Genomic DNA, 15,873 nt, shown 5'->3' with positions numbered 1-15,873 from the left:
TCACAAAGCCTTGTGACCTTGTAGATTGTCTATAATGACCTGCCCAAAATAGGGGTTAAAGACTATTCTATTTTTTCGGGGTTGTTTGAGATCGTACATAAAAAGGTTCTTCTCAAATAGTATAATATATTATATAGTATCTTCTAGGGCATTCACTTCTAGTCATTTTTACTAGTTGACTAGTTGCCTAGTTTACTAGTCGACTAGTTGTTTAACTACCCATTATGTATGTTTGATTTTTTGGAAATAAATATTTGTACATTTAAAAACTGTGTACATTGGTGACTATAACTATAATCTACCTGATCTTGAGGCCTACAAAATCGGGGATTTTTTTATTAGTCAACTAGTACCAACAAGGTTGACTAGTGGATTTACTAGTAGACTAAGTAAACTAGTCGACTAGTTGCTTAATGTCCTAGTATCTTCTAGATACTGGCTACACGCACTAAACACCATTAATTTCCATTAGCACAATCTTTCCTGCGGACATTTCTCAGCAAACCACCGATGGTTGCCGATGGTGCCGATGGTTTTCAACCGCTTGCCCAGAACCTTGGAATGTACGACAACAAAACCAGATATAAATAAAAGACAGAACTATCCTTTTAAAGCTGGGTTTCCCCCCCAACCCCGGAACTAATCATGTGCAAGTGGTTGGGCACCCAGTGGCCCCCACATGAAAAAGCATTGGTATGTTTCATTAATAACTAATTTCTGTGTTTGAGCTTCTTGGAACCCTAGAGTTATACGAATAAATGTGCCCTCACTGGATAAGACCAAGCCTAGTCGCCATGGGGAGCAATGTTTGTCATAAATAAAGAAAAATAATAACAGAGCCTAAGCATGAGGAGTTGTACAGTAACAGTAGTAGATGATTAATTGGATGAGTCACATAAGTCAACGTCAACGTCCTGCTTTGTGAAATAATACTAGGCCGGCTGTAGACAGAGTTGACCTCGGAGCAAGCCGCTGCCATTGGCCAGCTGCACCCCGGGAGCACTAATTACCGTCCGGAAACCACATCTACTGTATATTTCATGGGTAGAAGAAATACACCAAAACAAACAGTGTAGATAAAATACTGACTACATGTCGGTTTGTGAAGTAATAAATAGGACATGTCCACAACATGCAGCATGATGGGGGACACAGGTTCACAAGGAGATGCCGTGCAATGTGCACACGCATGCATGGGAGGGAGTCAGGCATGCATGCAGTCAGGAGAGAACTCTGCTGTGCTCACGTGTGTGTGTGTGTGTGTGTGTGTGTGTGTGTGTGTGTGTGTGCCCATGTGCAACAACAGCGGCACAACGTGAGCAACACCCCCCCCCCCCCCCCACAAACAATTTTTTTTTTAACAAATAACAAACGCATATCCATATTCTACATGGCACAAACTACACAGACTGTTGTATTACTGTTGTATGCTAATCCTCATTTAGTACAGAGTGTGTGTTTGTGTGTGTGTGTGTGTGTGTGTGGGTGGCACTAACAAGTGGAAATGCAACACATTTTGCAACGGTGCCAGTGCATCATCAGTGCGAGTTGCTATGTGTTGTGCTTAGCTGGCATATTGTGTGTGTGTGTGTGTGTGTGTGTGTGTGTGTGTGTGTGTGTGTGTGTGTGTGTGTGTGTGTGTGTGTGTGTGTGTGTGTGTGTGTGTGTGTGTGTGTGTGTGTGTGTGCGTGCGTGCATGCATGTATGTGTACGTGAGAGAAGGTATACAGTGTCCTGTGGAGAAGCAAGCTGTCACTTTTCCATTCTCTCTCATGTGATCTCTAGACGCACTAATAGCCGTTGTGTCTTTGAAGGTCGTTATCAAACCCTAATAATGCCTATGTCTATATGTCTTTCGACAAAAGCAGCGATGACACCAGGGAACGACAGTTTTCAACCTCTGGTCTGCTTTGAGGCAGGACTCCAGAGAAGAAGGGAAGATATTATAACCTCATTGTCAGCTCTGTAGCAGTGGCCGGAAAACTGGACTATAGTGAAGAAACACGGGGAAGGTTGCCGTATATTAGATTAGTCGATGGGTGGCTCTTCCGTGATAGATCATCCATAGTGACTAATTAATAACGGATAATGTAATATAACGGTTAGTGTAATGAGGATGTCCTGTATTAGCAGGGAGCTGTCAGTGGGCTGTGTAAGAGGCTCCTTGACGAGGTCGTATAGTTTAGAGGATCTGTATCTTGCCTTAGGCGTTGGGGGGAGGAGGGAGTTATGGGCGATTAGTAACTTGAGCCCAGTATCTCCTTTTCATTATACTTACTCGCTATATACTGTAGGATACTTACTTACTGTATGATATATTTACTTGTAGTACATTATGTTATTGATCTTCTTCTACCAACTCTGCCGAGTCTTTGTGCCACACTTTATAGGGTGACGTGACGTCGTGGCCTAACCGACCGTTTCCCTTAGCAAACAGTTAGCAAAAATTATTAATATGGCATCACAACCATTTTGACCGATTCCTCCATTTATAAGATTGGGGGCTCAACTAGCTCTAATCAATAACATAATAGCATGTACGGTTAGCGTCACTTTAGAGTCACAGTGACCTGTGTGGCCACAGTGGACGCCAGGTTGGATTAAAACCAAAAACCAGTAACTTCAGGTTAGCTTTGAGCCAAAGTTTATCCTCGCCTCGAGCCTCTCGTAAATCTTTCTATTGTTGGTCTGTAACCAGTTTCTCTCTCTCTCTCAAACGTACACGCACAGACTGATGCACACGCCACGCACGCTCGCACGCAGACGCTCGCACGCAGACGCACACACACACACACACACACACACACACACACACACACACACACACACACACACACACACACACACACACACACACACACACACACACACACACAGAGAGGGAGGGGGTTTAATCCTCAGGTGTTTTGTAAGTATTTTAACCCCCCCTCCATTCTATATTTAGCTTCTATTTAGATGTGTGTGTGTGTGTGGGGGCTGGGGGGGATTCCCCTTGGAGTCTGCCTATGCTCTGCTGCTCGCTGATTAAGCCCACCTATTACAGCAGAAGGTCCAGGGGAAAGTTAAGACCTTTCACGGTCAGAACCATGACCCTGCACTGAGTCAGACTATAATATTCACAGTCAAACAGACACCAGGGTTATTACAGCTTTCCTTTTTTTACTTTTTCATGTAGTCTTGACTCCACGTTTAGCTATTCCTGTTACTGTTTGTTTTTTTGGCCCATTTTGACCTGAGATCAGATTCTAAAAATGTCTTCTACATCCTGACAGTTTTCTGAAAAAGCTATATTTCTATGTCAGTGGTTCTTCGATTAAAAACAAATAGCAGACCTACAAGCTTGTAGCGCGCCACTCTGTGGTGTGCTATGAACTTGTAGATCTGCTATTTTTCAATAGCTACGTACAATTTACAATTTAGGCATTTAGCAGACGCTCTTAATCCAGAGCGATTTACAATAAGCAAGAACAAAAAGCATGGGAATACATCACATAAAAGCATTTATCATGAAACATGCGTAAGCTAAGAAAGTAACAGAGGAATATCTATATAATGAAACTATACATATAAACTATACATATATACTACTATGCTATACATATGTACTATGGCGTGCTATGACTATATACAATGCAATTATAGTGCTGTCTCATAACACCAAAAGGGGTTCCCGCCCCAAAATGGGTTTTAAGCGGGTTTGCTATTTTAGTTTAGTGTGTATGTGATCATCTCTTTTTTTTGGGGTATAATATGGGATAGTCTCAGTGGGTCAAGATTCAAAAATAGTGAAAATAGCCAATCTACAAGCTCACATTGTAAACTAAGACAAATATTGGATGCTGACAACTCTCTCTCTCTCTCTCTCTGTGTCTGCCAGTTTGTTTTGTAAAAACACACAATACAGTTTAAGTATTCTGTTTTTTATTTTTCCGATAAACTAAAAGGTTTTGTCATATTCTAGTTTTGGTTATTTCGTTAGTTTTAGTTTAGAACCCCTTTGGTGTTTTAAACATTATGTTATAATTTAGCTATTGAAAAATAGCAGATCTACAAGCTGGCGCGCTACGAGCTTGTAGGTCTGCTATTTTTTGAAAAATCGTGAAAAAAAATATATAACCATTGCAGACAGACAGTAGGTACATTACACACCATAATCCAAACACTGGCTCCAAAACTGTGGAATGCACTTCCCATTGCAGTCAGAACTGCAGCATCACTCCCAATCTTCCGCCGTAGCCTGAAAACCCACCTTTTCAGACTCCATCATGGCCCATAGCACTTACCCTAACCCCTTAGATAGCATTTCTGTTGGCTTATAGCATTTGACACAGACACTATAATTGTATTGTATATAGTCATAGCACGCCATAGTACATATGTATAGCATAGTAGTGAATATGTATAGTTTATTATGTATAGTGTATGTATAGTTTCATCATATAGATATTCCACTGTTACCTTCTTAGCTTACGCATGTTTCATGATAAATGCTTTTATGTGATGTATTCCCATGCTTTTGTTCTTGCTTAAATGTAAGTCGCTCTGGATTAAGAGCGTCTGCTAAATGCCTAAATTGTAAATTGTAAACACAGTGAACAACAATCTGCTGCTGGAAGTCATGTGGTGGTTGAAGCATTTCCATGCATAGCATTAGTGTGATTATGGACAATAAGCTGGCTTTACGTGTTTTACTCGGAAGCTATGCTTGTAAATACCACCGACATGCATTCTCTTAACGACTCCCCAGGGATCCCCTAGGGCTCCGTAGTAGATATGTTTAGTATGTGTCTAGTCCCTCTACGATCAGTGGTTTGTAATAATAATAATAATATATACGATTTATATAGCGCTTTTCTGGGTACCCAAAGTCGCTTTACAGAAAGAAGTTCAGACCTATTTATTAGAAAACTAATTAAAACTATTTAAAAAGGTTTAAAAGGTTAAAAACTAGAAATCAGAATCTGCTAGTATGAGTCTCCCTCTACGATCAGTGGTTTGTAGATCTGCTATAGTATGTGTCTCCCTCTACGATCAGTGGTTTGTAGATCTGCTATAGTATGTGTCTCCCTCTACGATCAGTGGTTTGTAGATCTGCTATAGTATGTGTCTCCCTCTACGATCAGTGGTTTGTAGATCTGCTAGTATGAGTCTCCCTCTACGATCAGTGGTTTTCAACCGAATGGACCCTCATTAGACCTTTTACTAATGAGAGCGTTATAAGGTACACCCGCACTCTGTGTATTAGCGTGTGATGTGAAATGTGAGCTTTAGTCATATTCCATCATATTCAAGTGCTTTTGGAGAGAAATGATAGTCACTTTCAGTAGTAGAGCACTGTAGAGGGGAGCTGTGTGTGTCTGTGACTGTAGAGGGGAGCTGTGTGTGTCTGTGACTGTAGAGGGGAGCTGTGTTTCTGTGACTGTGCCCAGGTGATGATGGTCGTTGATGCTCATCAAGGAAGGCAATTATGTTTCGGCACTGTCAAAAGTAATGCTACTTCTTTTGCAATGTAGTTAAATAAAAAATCTCAGGGGGGAAGATAAATTATATAACATTTTAAAAAACTGTAATTTTTCTTTAAAATATATATTTTCTTTTATATCGTGAGAAATCGTATTGTGAACCTCATATCGTGATACGAATCGTATCGTGAGTTGAGTGAATCGTTACATGCCTACTGATAGTATTGTCTTATTTAATGAAGACAATGCTCATGTACGGAGCAAATACACAGTGCGCGGGTGTACCTTATTGCTTTCATTGATGTCCCCTGGCCTACGCACCTGTGCATATGCCTGATTTCTAGGTGTGCGGAAGTTTTCTCCTACTATTGAGTGTGTAAAATTAATTTTACACTCAAGAGTAAAACTATTGTTAAAACATCTGCATTACTTAATTTACAAGAAGTCTACACAATTAGAGAATGTTAATAATAATAATAATAATTGTTATTTTGATCGATGTTTTGCCTGTTATCTCTCCTATGGTACCAACATCAATCAATACAGCATAGAATTGTGGACAAAATCTTATCTAATGGTAACAAAATTCTCTAGTTTTGGGTCGGCAAGGCTAAATATTAAATGGTGGCTCAAATGCCTTGTACCTTGATTTGAAAAGGGTTGAAAACCACTGCTCTACATCGAATCTCTTCGGCATAAAAAAACAACAATCTACAAGCTCACAACGAGCTAGCTGCGATGTGTTCATACGTATGTTCGTGTTAGAAAAGGGTTAATGCTCTCTTAAGGATGTGATGGAAAGCTCTATACATTTCCTGCCTGATTGTTCTGCATTTTCTACATAAGAGTTTCCATTCTTCATTTCTGTACACATGAAGAGCTTCCTCTTCAGGCCAAAGAAATGATTGTTGCCTGTCAACATGAGTGTTTGTTTGAGCACGTGTTGATGCAGACATGGAAACTAAATGAGCCAGGTGAAACGTACACAATGCACTGAATCACCATCAGAAGAACCTAGATGTGGTTTCACATGATATGAATGGCCTTTAGATTGGAGAACAAAGCACTGTGCAAAGAGCTTCGTCCCTTTGGGTTATCAGAGCCCTGAACAATTACCTCACCGTCGGGTCAATTAAGCAATATTACATGGGAGTGTGATGTGCGTTAACAAACAGTGAGTATTGGCAGACAGTGATGTGGTCGGGAACGAGGAGGAGCCGAGTGTCGCAAGCCGAGTGTCACCCTCAATTATGCAATGGCTACCATCAAAATTAAACCATGTATTCATATTGTTTCTCTTTCGCTCTCTAAAAACAACCTTTTCTGCCTTTTCTTGTCTCTATTATTGTCTTTTTACTCCACTTTTTACGCCACTCCAGATCCAGCATTGAGATGGTTTCTCATATGAACACAAAGGGCTCCATTTCCGTCATCGCTAAACCCCTTATCCCTAAACTTCTATGCCTTTTTTTTTTTACTATTTTGAAAAACTTTTTTGAGTAGTTCAACATTGACACGTTGTGAGCTTGTAGACTGTCCATTTTAACTACTCAAAATGTTTTGCAAAATAGTAAAAAAAGGTAAAGAAGTTTAGGGATAAGGGGTTTAGCGGTGACGAAAATGGAGCCCATAGAGTTTATGAGTATAATTAAGATGCTTAATAGAAATACAAATTGTTTTAATGCCAGATTAAGCCACTACGTCTGCAAACTTCCCCATGCAAACTGCTAATCTAGCCAATGAGCCAGTCTGATCGGCTCTGCTGATTTTCATATTAGATTCATTTGATAACTGCTAGGTGTGCCGACATGCTCGTTTGAGCACAGGTAAGAGAGCCTATTTCAACCAATTAGATTGCTTGGCTGGAACTACCTGTATAGCTGTCTTGAACCTGTAAATACCCGCTAACAAACAGAGTACATACAGGAGTTTCCCTGGTTGGACGTTGCGCGTGGAAGGAACACATTATTCCAACCAGTTCCTTTCCCCTCCATCAGGCGTCCCGGCTGGCCAGGGGGAGGCAGTTTAGAGACCAGGAATACTGCATGTTTTTTGTGAGGGTACCTACCCTAGGGGACACGGGGAGAACATGCAAACTCCACACAGAAAGGCCCTTTCACCAACCGCGCCTCGGGTATGGGCACTGATGACGCGGAGGAGGAAACACGCCGCCAGCGCCCACAGTATGTTTTATTCCAGAGATTTATTCTTGGGTAAAGCGAGCCAGCTGCGATTTGTCCTGAAACTACTCAGGGTCGTTTAAGTTCTAAAGACCCTGAGCAATTCAGACGTGAGCGGAACTATTGCTGCCTCTGTGATTTTTTCAATGACATCACTTTCTGGAGACACGTGGCTCTGTGACCAAACTCAAAATAACCTTCCTCTGAACTACGGTATGAAACAGTACCCAGTGCCTTTGAACCGCAAACTCTGTCAGGCGCGCGCATGCACACACACACACACACGGTTACGTCCAACCATCCAATGGCATGGTACAATCACCATACACTCCACAGGGAGGACTGCAATTCAATATGCACACACACACACACACACACACACACACACACACACACACACACACTAGCAGAGGGACTCATGGGAGACAGCCGAAGCACGGGTTGAAAAGCAAGGAATAGGAAAGGGAAGGGAAGGGTGGACACGACACGACACGACACACACACACACACACACATCACCAGAGCGTGCAGGAGAGAGAGAGAGAGAGAGAGAGAGAGAGAGAGGGAGGGGGGGAGAGGGTGGGGTGTGGCACAATGAGTGGCTGAAGGGATGGAGATGGAGATCTGCTACTGTCATCCAGACTGATGAGGTGGGGGGTCCGTTTGGTTTGAGTGATGACAGTAGACTGGCAGTGGGCGGTGGTCAGTTAGCTACTGGAAGAAAAGCACAGACTCTCCCCCCCATGGCGTTCATATGGGGCATGGAGTGGGGCGGGGCAACTTCATCCACAATCAATGACTGTCATTGTCAGTGTTTTAGCTTGGTGGAGACGGTATAGAGGATTGGGTGCGTGTGTGTATGCGTGTGTGTGTGTGTGAGAGAGAGAGAGAGAAAGAGAGACACCGGAAGGGGGGGGGGGGGGGGGGAAGGGTTAGGATGAGACTAAAAAGGTTAAAGCTTGTGACTCAAGTACGTTTCAAGGTGTGTGTATGTATGTGTGCGTGCGTGGTTAGGATGAGGTTAAACAGGTTAAAACGTTTGTGACTCAAGTAAGTATCAAGGCGTGAGCATGTGCGTGTTTGTGTGTGTGTCGCACTAACAAGTGAAAATGCAACACATTTTGCAACGGTGCCAGTGCATCATCAGTGCGAGTTGCTGTGTGTTGTGCTTAGCTGGCATATTGTGTGTGTGTGTGTGTGTGTGTGTGTGTGTGTGTGTGTGTGTGTGTGTGTGTGTGCGTGCGTGTACCTTCTCCTTGTCACTGGCCTCTCTCGCCACAGTGGAACCCTATACACCAAAGGCAGGAAAAGAATAAATGAGTCATGGTTGTCTGCGATGCCGTTTCTTCTCCTGACTCATTCCTGCCTTCTTCTGTCTCTTCATGTGAGGACCAACTACTGTACCAAGGCCTGCCTGCAGCCATTTACAAGTTTAAAGGGCCTTGCAAACGGGGAGCGATAAAACGCGAATATAGTTCATTTCCAATGAGACCTGCGTTTATGTGCGGAGGAGCCTTTTTTTATGCTTGCGTTGTTGCGCCCCTCTTCAACAGACCCGGAGGAGACCTGTGTTGATCCAGGCAACAACGCCCATGCGTTCCTCGCTTCACGTTGGCAAGGCCCATATATATTATACTGTATATCGTATCTATACTGTATATCGTAGCTGGCGGTCCTATGAGGTGTCCACAAGTCAAATAGGAGGACCCTGGCCACACTGAGTAGAGGGTACATGCATAAAGCGAGTGGCAAATCGAGAGGCAAAGTGAGTTTAACGTAGTTTTAACCAATTATAGGTGGGAACCCCTTTTTGTAACCCTATACCCTTCTGGACGGGAACCCCTTTTGGGTCTCTGTACGGTTGGGCTCGTCGTGTGACTTGAATTTGTGTCACAGGGAGAAAGATTATCGGGCTAAACAAGTCAAGGGCTGGAACAAACGTCAACAACAGTCATTTATTTATCTGTGAACCTCCTTCCTTTTGCCCCCTATACCCCCCCCCCCCCCCCCCCCCCCGCCCTCCCCTTACCTTGAGGTCGTATTTCTTGAAGACGGAGAGGCGGTGGGAGAACACGTTGCGCGTGACGATCATGTAGGACTCGTCTCCGTCCACCGTGAGGCGGTACATCCCCAGGAACTGAGGCAGCAGCGTGTTGCCGTGGCACTCCACGATGAACTGATGAAGAAAAGAAGAAGAAAAGAAAACACATTAAACTTTTCCGGAATTTTATCGCAGTTTTTGCAGATCTGCGATGCACCCGCGTTGTATTTGAGTCTACTAGGGCTGACCTCCATTAGTCGATTAACCCATTTTGGGCGGGAACCCCTTTTGGTGTTTTAAACATTATATTATAATTTAGCTATTTAAAAATATTTTTTGAAAAACCATGAACATGTGGTGCAAAGCTTTGAATATACACTCTTTCAGAGCGAACGTTTTTAACTCAAATCATTGCATCTGGGAGGTGGTCCCTGAAACAACACATTTTCAGATGGGGATCAGCGGCCAATTTCATATATCTTTGGGGGTCCTTGACATGAAATATTGAGAACAAATGATATAGAAACATGATAAAAAAAATACATTTAAAAAAAGACATTTTTTTAATTTCGACGTCAGGCCTAAATGGGTTAAGGTGTGTTCAGACAACATACCTTACATACCAAGTCGATGCAAAGACGAGAAGTTGAGCGAACGGGCGCGGCGTGACCTTGCACGGCACAAATGGGGCGAACCGAGGCAAATATAATTATTCAGGTCTGAACGTCTTACGTCTAACGTTATGAAGGTCTGAGCTCAAGTCGATTAGTGGATGTTTTTCTATTTTGTTGTTGTTCCATGATTCAATTTAGAGATTGGCCCTAAACCCTAGGAAAGTGTTTATCTCCCAAACATCATTACAATAAGATCTGGTTGCAAAAGGGAAATTATGTGTGCTTCTCTCTGTGTGTGTGTGTGTGTGTGTGTGTGTGTGTGTGTGTGTGTGTGTGTGTGTGTGTGCATGTGTGTGTGTGTGTGCATGTGTGTGTATATATATATATATATAATCCAATCATAGTCGACTATACAAATCCTTAGTTGGGGACAGTCTAGTTTCTTATGCATATCTGTCTGATGCATTGTTGATGTGTTGTCGTCTGTTATGCTGTTCAGTGTTTTCTTTGTTGAAGACCACAACGGGTTTCACTGTGTCTTCATCCTCAGTGATACAATGACTGCATATCAGAAAGTGCTTTTGTGCTCTTTTCTTATGCCACCAAATAAAACCGATCAATCGTGCTTGTACATCTGCTATTTTGAAAATGTTGGAAATAGGGTTTAAGTGGCTAAACAGGAGGACTTTAGTGCGTACAGTATGTGCACGAAACACAAGAAGAGCGAGATACAGAGAGAGAGGAGAGGAGAGGAGAGGAGAGGAGAGGAGAGGAGAGGAGAGGAGAGGAGAGGAGAGGAGAGGAGAGGAGAGGAGAGGAGAGGAAGTGAGGGAGAGAGAGAGAGAGAAAGAGAGAGCGAGAGAGAGAGAGAGAGAGACATCTGCTGTCTCATGATTCATCGATTCAGCTCACCAGATTGTGTGTTCGACACGTCGACCACATGAAGCAATGGTTCCCAAAAACTGTGTGTGTGTGTGTGTGTGTGTGTGTGTGTGTGTGGGGGGGGGGGGGGGGGGGGGGGGAGGTGACGGGACCCATTGGCAAAACAATGAAAGCAGTGCCCTCTAAATAAGGGCCGATACAGATAATTTACCGATACCGATACATGTATCGGCACATCTCTACTCTAAACTAAATGTAATGCCTACAGTGTTCGGGTGGGAACCCAGTTCGAATTTAATTCTTTTCGGCGAACCCTGGACATAATCCAGGCGAAAATCCCGATTTGATCTACCGACAAGCTGACAAACAACGTGTCGCATCCCTCGGCTTATTGAGCTGCACTGTCTGAGCTATATTACACCACCCTTCATCCCACTCTGTCTATCCATCTATTACACCACACTTCATCCCACTCTGTCTATCCATCTATTACACCACACTTCATCCCACTCTGTCTATCCATCTATTACACCACACTTCATCCCACTCTGTCTCTCAGAGTCGCTGATTGAGCTCTGATCTGACAGTTGCATAATCCAGCTGGTTAACCAGCTGGTTAATCCCTCCGTGTGTCCGTCTGTGTTCCCTTTTGCCCAAATAATCGTTTCTGTCAAGTGGAAAAACAGGCCAAAAACTGTTACAGGATTCAGGATTCAAATTCAAAAAGCAGCTAAAGTATAGCCGATCTACAACAAGCTCGAAACGCATTTGAGCTTGTAGATCTGCTTCTTTGACGCTTTTGTGTGACACTAAGTAGTAGGCCGTTAATTTATGGAAAAAACACAACGAGTTAGAAGATGGAGATAAGAGGTTTCTGCCCCGACAGCAACGATATGGATATCCCAGAAGTCTTTCCTAGATACGGGGGTTACTGATGTAACGTTATACTGCAGTAAATGGAACCAACTGACAAAAATAATACTTCTAAATAAAGATATAGCACTTTCATCACACTCGGTGTAATCCAGGCGGCACCGGAGCGTGCGTTAGGGCATTAAGCAACTAGTCGACTAGTAAATCCACTAGTCGACCTTGTTGGTACTATTTTAAAATAAAAAATCCCGATAATGTAGGCCTCAAGATCAGGTAGATTATAGTTATAGTCACCAATGTACACAGTTTTTAATGTACAAATAAAATAAATAAAAATAGTCTAGTAAACTAGGCAACTAGTCAACTACTAAAAATGACTAGAAGTGAATTCCCTAGCGTGCGTGCCATAGGATCTACGTATAGTTGCCGGGTTCGCCTCTCGGCCGAGGCTACACTTCTACACAACGTATCGTGCTATGAACTGTGATTGGTGGAGGTGGTGAGTGGCGTGCGCGGCGGAGAGAGGGAGGGCACCTGGTGATACTTCTTGTATTGTGTTATATGTACTGTGATTGGTGGAGGTGGTGAGTGACGAGGGAGCACCTGGTGATACTTCTTGTATTGTGTTATATGTACTGTGATTGGTAGAGTGGTAGAGGTGGTGAGTGGCGAGGGAGCACCTGGTGATACTTCTTGAGGATGTTGTGCATCTCGGCCACGTCTTCGCTGCTGATGGTCTTGATGACGTAGCGCTTGTCGTACGAGGTGTGGAAGCGCGCTCCGCTCCGCCCCTGAGCCTCGCTGATCAGGGGAGCGCTGCGCGTCAACGAGTTCTGGCGGGGGGGAAGGAAAGAAAGAAAGAAAGGCTCAATTACAGTTGTTCGGGTCCAGGATCGAATCGGGGCCCATATTGAGTGACAAGGAATACTGTGAATGTGATAAGTTTGCTACTGTATGCAATATTTTTTTCACCCCCCACAGCATTTGGAAAGGGGTCAAAGACAGACCAACTTTTAACCACTGAAGTTTTCGGTGATGAGGTAAATAGGCCATTGATATATGTCGTGCAAGTGTAGAGCCAAATGTAAAGTATTTAGGGTGCAACTTACAAGTGGTTAAATGTTTGAAACAAGCAAAAACTATATTATTTGACACAACACTGATGATGCCGTCTATGAGGCCATATATATATACAAAATATAGGAACAAGTCTAAACTGCAACAGTGTAAAGTCTCTGTTTGCTTCTGTATGTCGTCGTCACATTAATGGTTTTATGACATTCATTTTCATTTCTTTTTCTTTTTCTTTTTTCTTTTAGGTTTTATGACCTCAATTACACCCAAAAAACCTGAACTTTGAACATTCAGTGGATTTTCTGTGGTCTGAAGTTTTCTTTGGGGTTTAGAGCTACTTTTGAGCTACAATGAAAACAGGCAACACAGTGAAACAGTGACATCTGCTGGCAAATCCCATTGACATATATGGGATTTGCAGTACGTGATGTCACTTACTGCCGGCAAATCAGAGCAACTGTTTGAGCCAGAAAACCCCAGATCACAGAAAATCTACTGAATGTTAAAAGTTCATGTTTTTTGGGTGCAATTGAGATTAGAAAACCTAAAAAAAATAAGAACAATTCCAAAACCTTTTTTTTAATGTCACAATCCCTTTAAGACCTGAGACCGGATCTACAAAATATGTTGTTCCAAAGACCTGGAGCTTGTATATGTGCTATTCTTCAACAGTTAAACATTTTAATAATAAAGTGGTAGATAAAGTGATAAAGAGATTACAAGCACAAGCTAAAAAGTCCATAGACTAAAACGTTTAGGCATAAGGGGTACGGTGGCGTGCAAGATAGGGCCCACAGTATATTTGGCAAATGGCTGCCCCAAGAATACGGACGCATAGGATTACTGTGGTTGAAGTTTGAAGGTACAAGCCCTTCAATAAAGGAGGACCTGAACCTAGCAACCTTCCCATGGCCGAGGATGATCTGAACCTAGCAACCTTCCCATGGGCGAGGATGATCTGAACCTAGCAACCTTCCCATGGGCGAGGATGATCTGAACCTAGCAACCTTCCCATGGGCGAGGATGATCTGAACCTAGCAACCTTCCCATGGGCGAGGGTGATCTGAACCTAGCAACCTTCCCATGGGCGAGGGTGATCTGAACCTAGCAACCTTCCCATGGGCGAGGATGATCTGAACCTAGCAACCTTCCCATGGGCGAGGATGATCTGAACCTAGCAACCTTCCCATGGGCGAGGATGATCTGAACCTAGCAACCTTCCCATGGGCGAGGATGATCTGAACCTAGCAACCTTCCCATGGGCGAGGATGATCTGAACTAGTGCTGCCGGAATTGTCAAGAAATTACATTCGGATATTCGTTTTAAAAACCCACATGGATTCGAGCAATTCGACCCATTCGGATTTCGGATTTCAATTCGACAACCTGAGACATAACATTTAAGATCGCATTGCTGGCGCAACTCTCTCTCTCCGCGCATTGGTGCTGCTGAAAACCGAGTTGGAACATAACGCATGCATTCTCCCTTCTCCAGTAAAACTTCACAGACATTTTTCTTAAATGAGCAATCCTACCACACAGCCTTATCAAAACGAGGCACGGAGGCAGTATTAATTCACAGAACAGAACACTGCATTGCTGCTGCTGCCGGACCCGGCACCACATTTCATCCTTACGCATTTTATTTATCTTTTTATAATTTCCTGAAGGATAAAGTCGCTTCATGATTGAAGATTGATGAGTGATAGATCTGTGTGTTGTCTAAAAATATACTCTCCCGTCTGTCCGAAACAACACCGAAGCAAAGCCTGTCCCAGATTCTGATCACTAGATACGCTGTTGACGGAAGATTTCACCCTTCTGAGCAGCGTATACCCACTGCGCAAAAAACGTAAAAGGCTCCCGCGGCCCCGCCCGCCCTGTGCTCACTACGCAGGCTGCGCTGCGTAGTCTGCGTTTAGGAAGAGTGCGAGGCAGCTGATTTATTCTTTAATGTATGCCGGTGTCGACGTGTCGCGTGGCAAATATAACTAATCTACAAGCTCACAAGTCACAACGCGTCGGTTATTCATTATTTTTGATTCGAAAATATATTCGGATATAGAATATTCTTTGGCAGCACTAATCTGAACCTAGCAACCTTCCCATGGACGAGGATGATCTGAAACTAGCAACCTTCCCATGGGCGACGAGGACCCCTAGCAACCTTCCCATGGGCGAGGAGGACCCCTAGCAACCTTTCCATGGCCCAGGAGGACCTGTCCTGAACTTAGAAACCTTTCCATGGCCCACAAGCAGCGTCCGACCCCCTACACCTGCTGTCCAGCTGATCCTCCATATGAACATGCACGCACGCACGCACACACAGAAACAGCTGCTGACCACAACATTGAGCCCAAAATGTAACACGATCCTACATGCCATGTCGAACTCTCTGCCACCCCCCCCCCCACCCCTTTCCCTTAAAAGTGCCCGCATCCTCTGAACATCATCTGTAATGTCATAATGTATACTGTTAGTATTGTATTCCATCTGTGATGTAATCATTCATGTTAGTGTTACATTTCATCTGTATCGTGTTCAATAACCACATGAGCCACCTTATCGTCCCTATAATTATAATTCTGGGCTGAACATTCGGGGCGTGTCTGCAGGACAGTGTAGTGTACTGGTGCACTGTCACCCTTAACCCATTTTGGGGCGGAGACCCCTTGTGGTGTTTTGTTATACTTTAGCTATTGAAAAATAGCAGATCTGCAAGCTGCACTACGAGCTTGTAGGTCTGC

At 43.5% G+C, this 15,873-nt stretch overlaps 1 protein-coding gene across 1 annotated transcript in view; it reads right to left on the bottom strand.

Annotated features, from left to right (window-relative positions):
* Positions 1-15,873, bottom strand: part of pip4k2aa (phosphatidylinositol-5-phosphate 4-kinase, type II, alpha a) — an 81,118-nt gene that overhangs the window by 16,772 nt on the left and 48,473 nt on the right. The window contains exons 4-6 of the mRNA XM_083778297.1: positions 12,733-12,885; positions 9,672-9,818; positions 8,892-8,930 (exon numbers count right to left, since the gene is read on the bottom strand). Coding sequence (XP_083634423.1) covers positions 8,892-8,930; positions 9,672-9,818; positions 12,733-12,885 — 339 coding nt within the window. The remainder of the gene's footprint in view (positions 1-8,891; positions 8,931-9,671; positions 9,819-12,732; positions 12,886-15,873) is intronic.

This window comes from Protomyctophum parallelum (assembly GCF_964188405.1).
Source record: "Protomyctophum parallelum genome assembly, chromosome: 12".
In the NCBI taxonomy this organism is placed as follows: Eukaryota; Metazoa; Chordata; class Actinopteri; order Myctophiformes; family Myctophidae; genus Protomyctophum; species Protomyctophum parallelum.
Note: the sequence above shows the minus strand (reverse complement) of the source record. Positions and strands in the feature narration are given on the sequence as shown.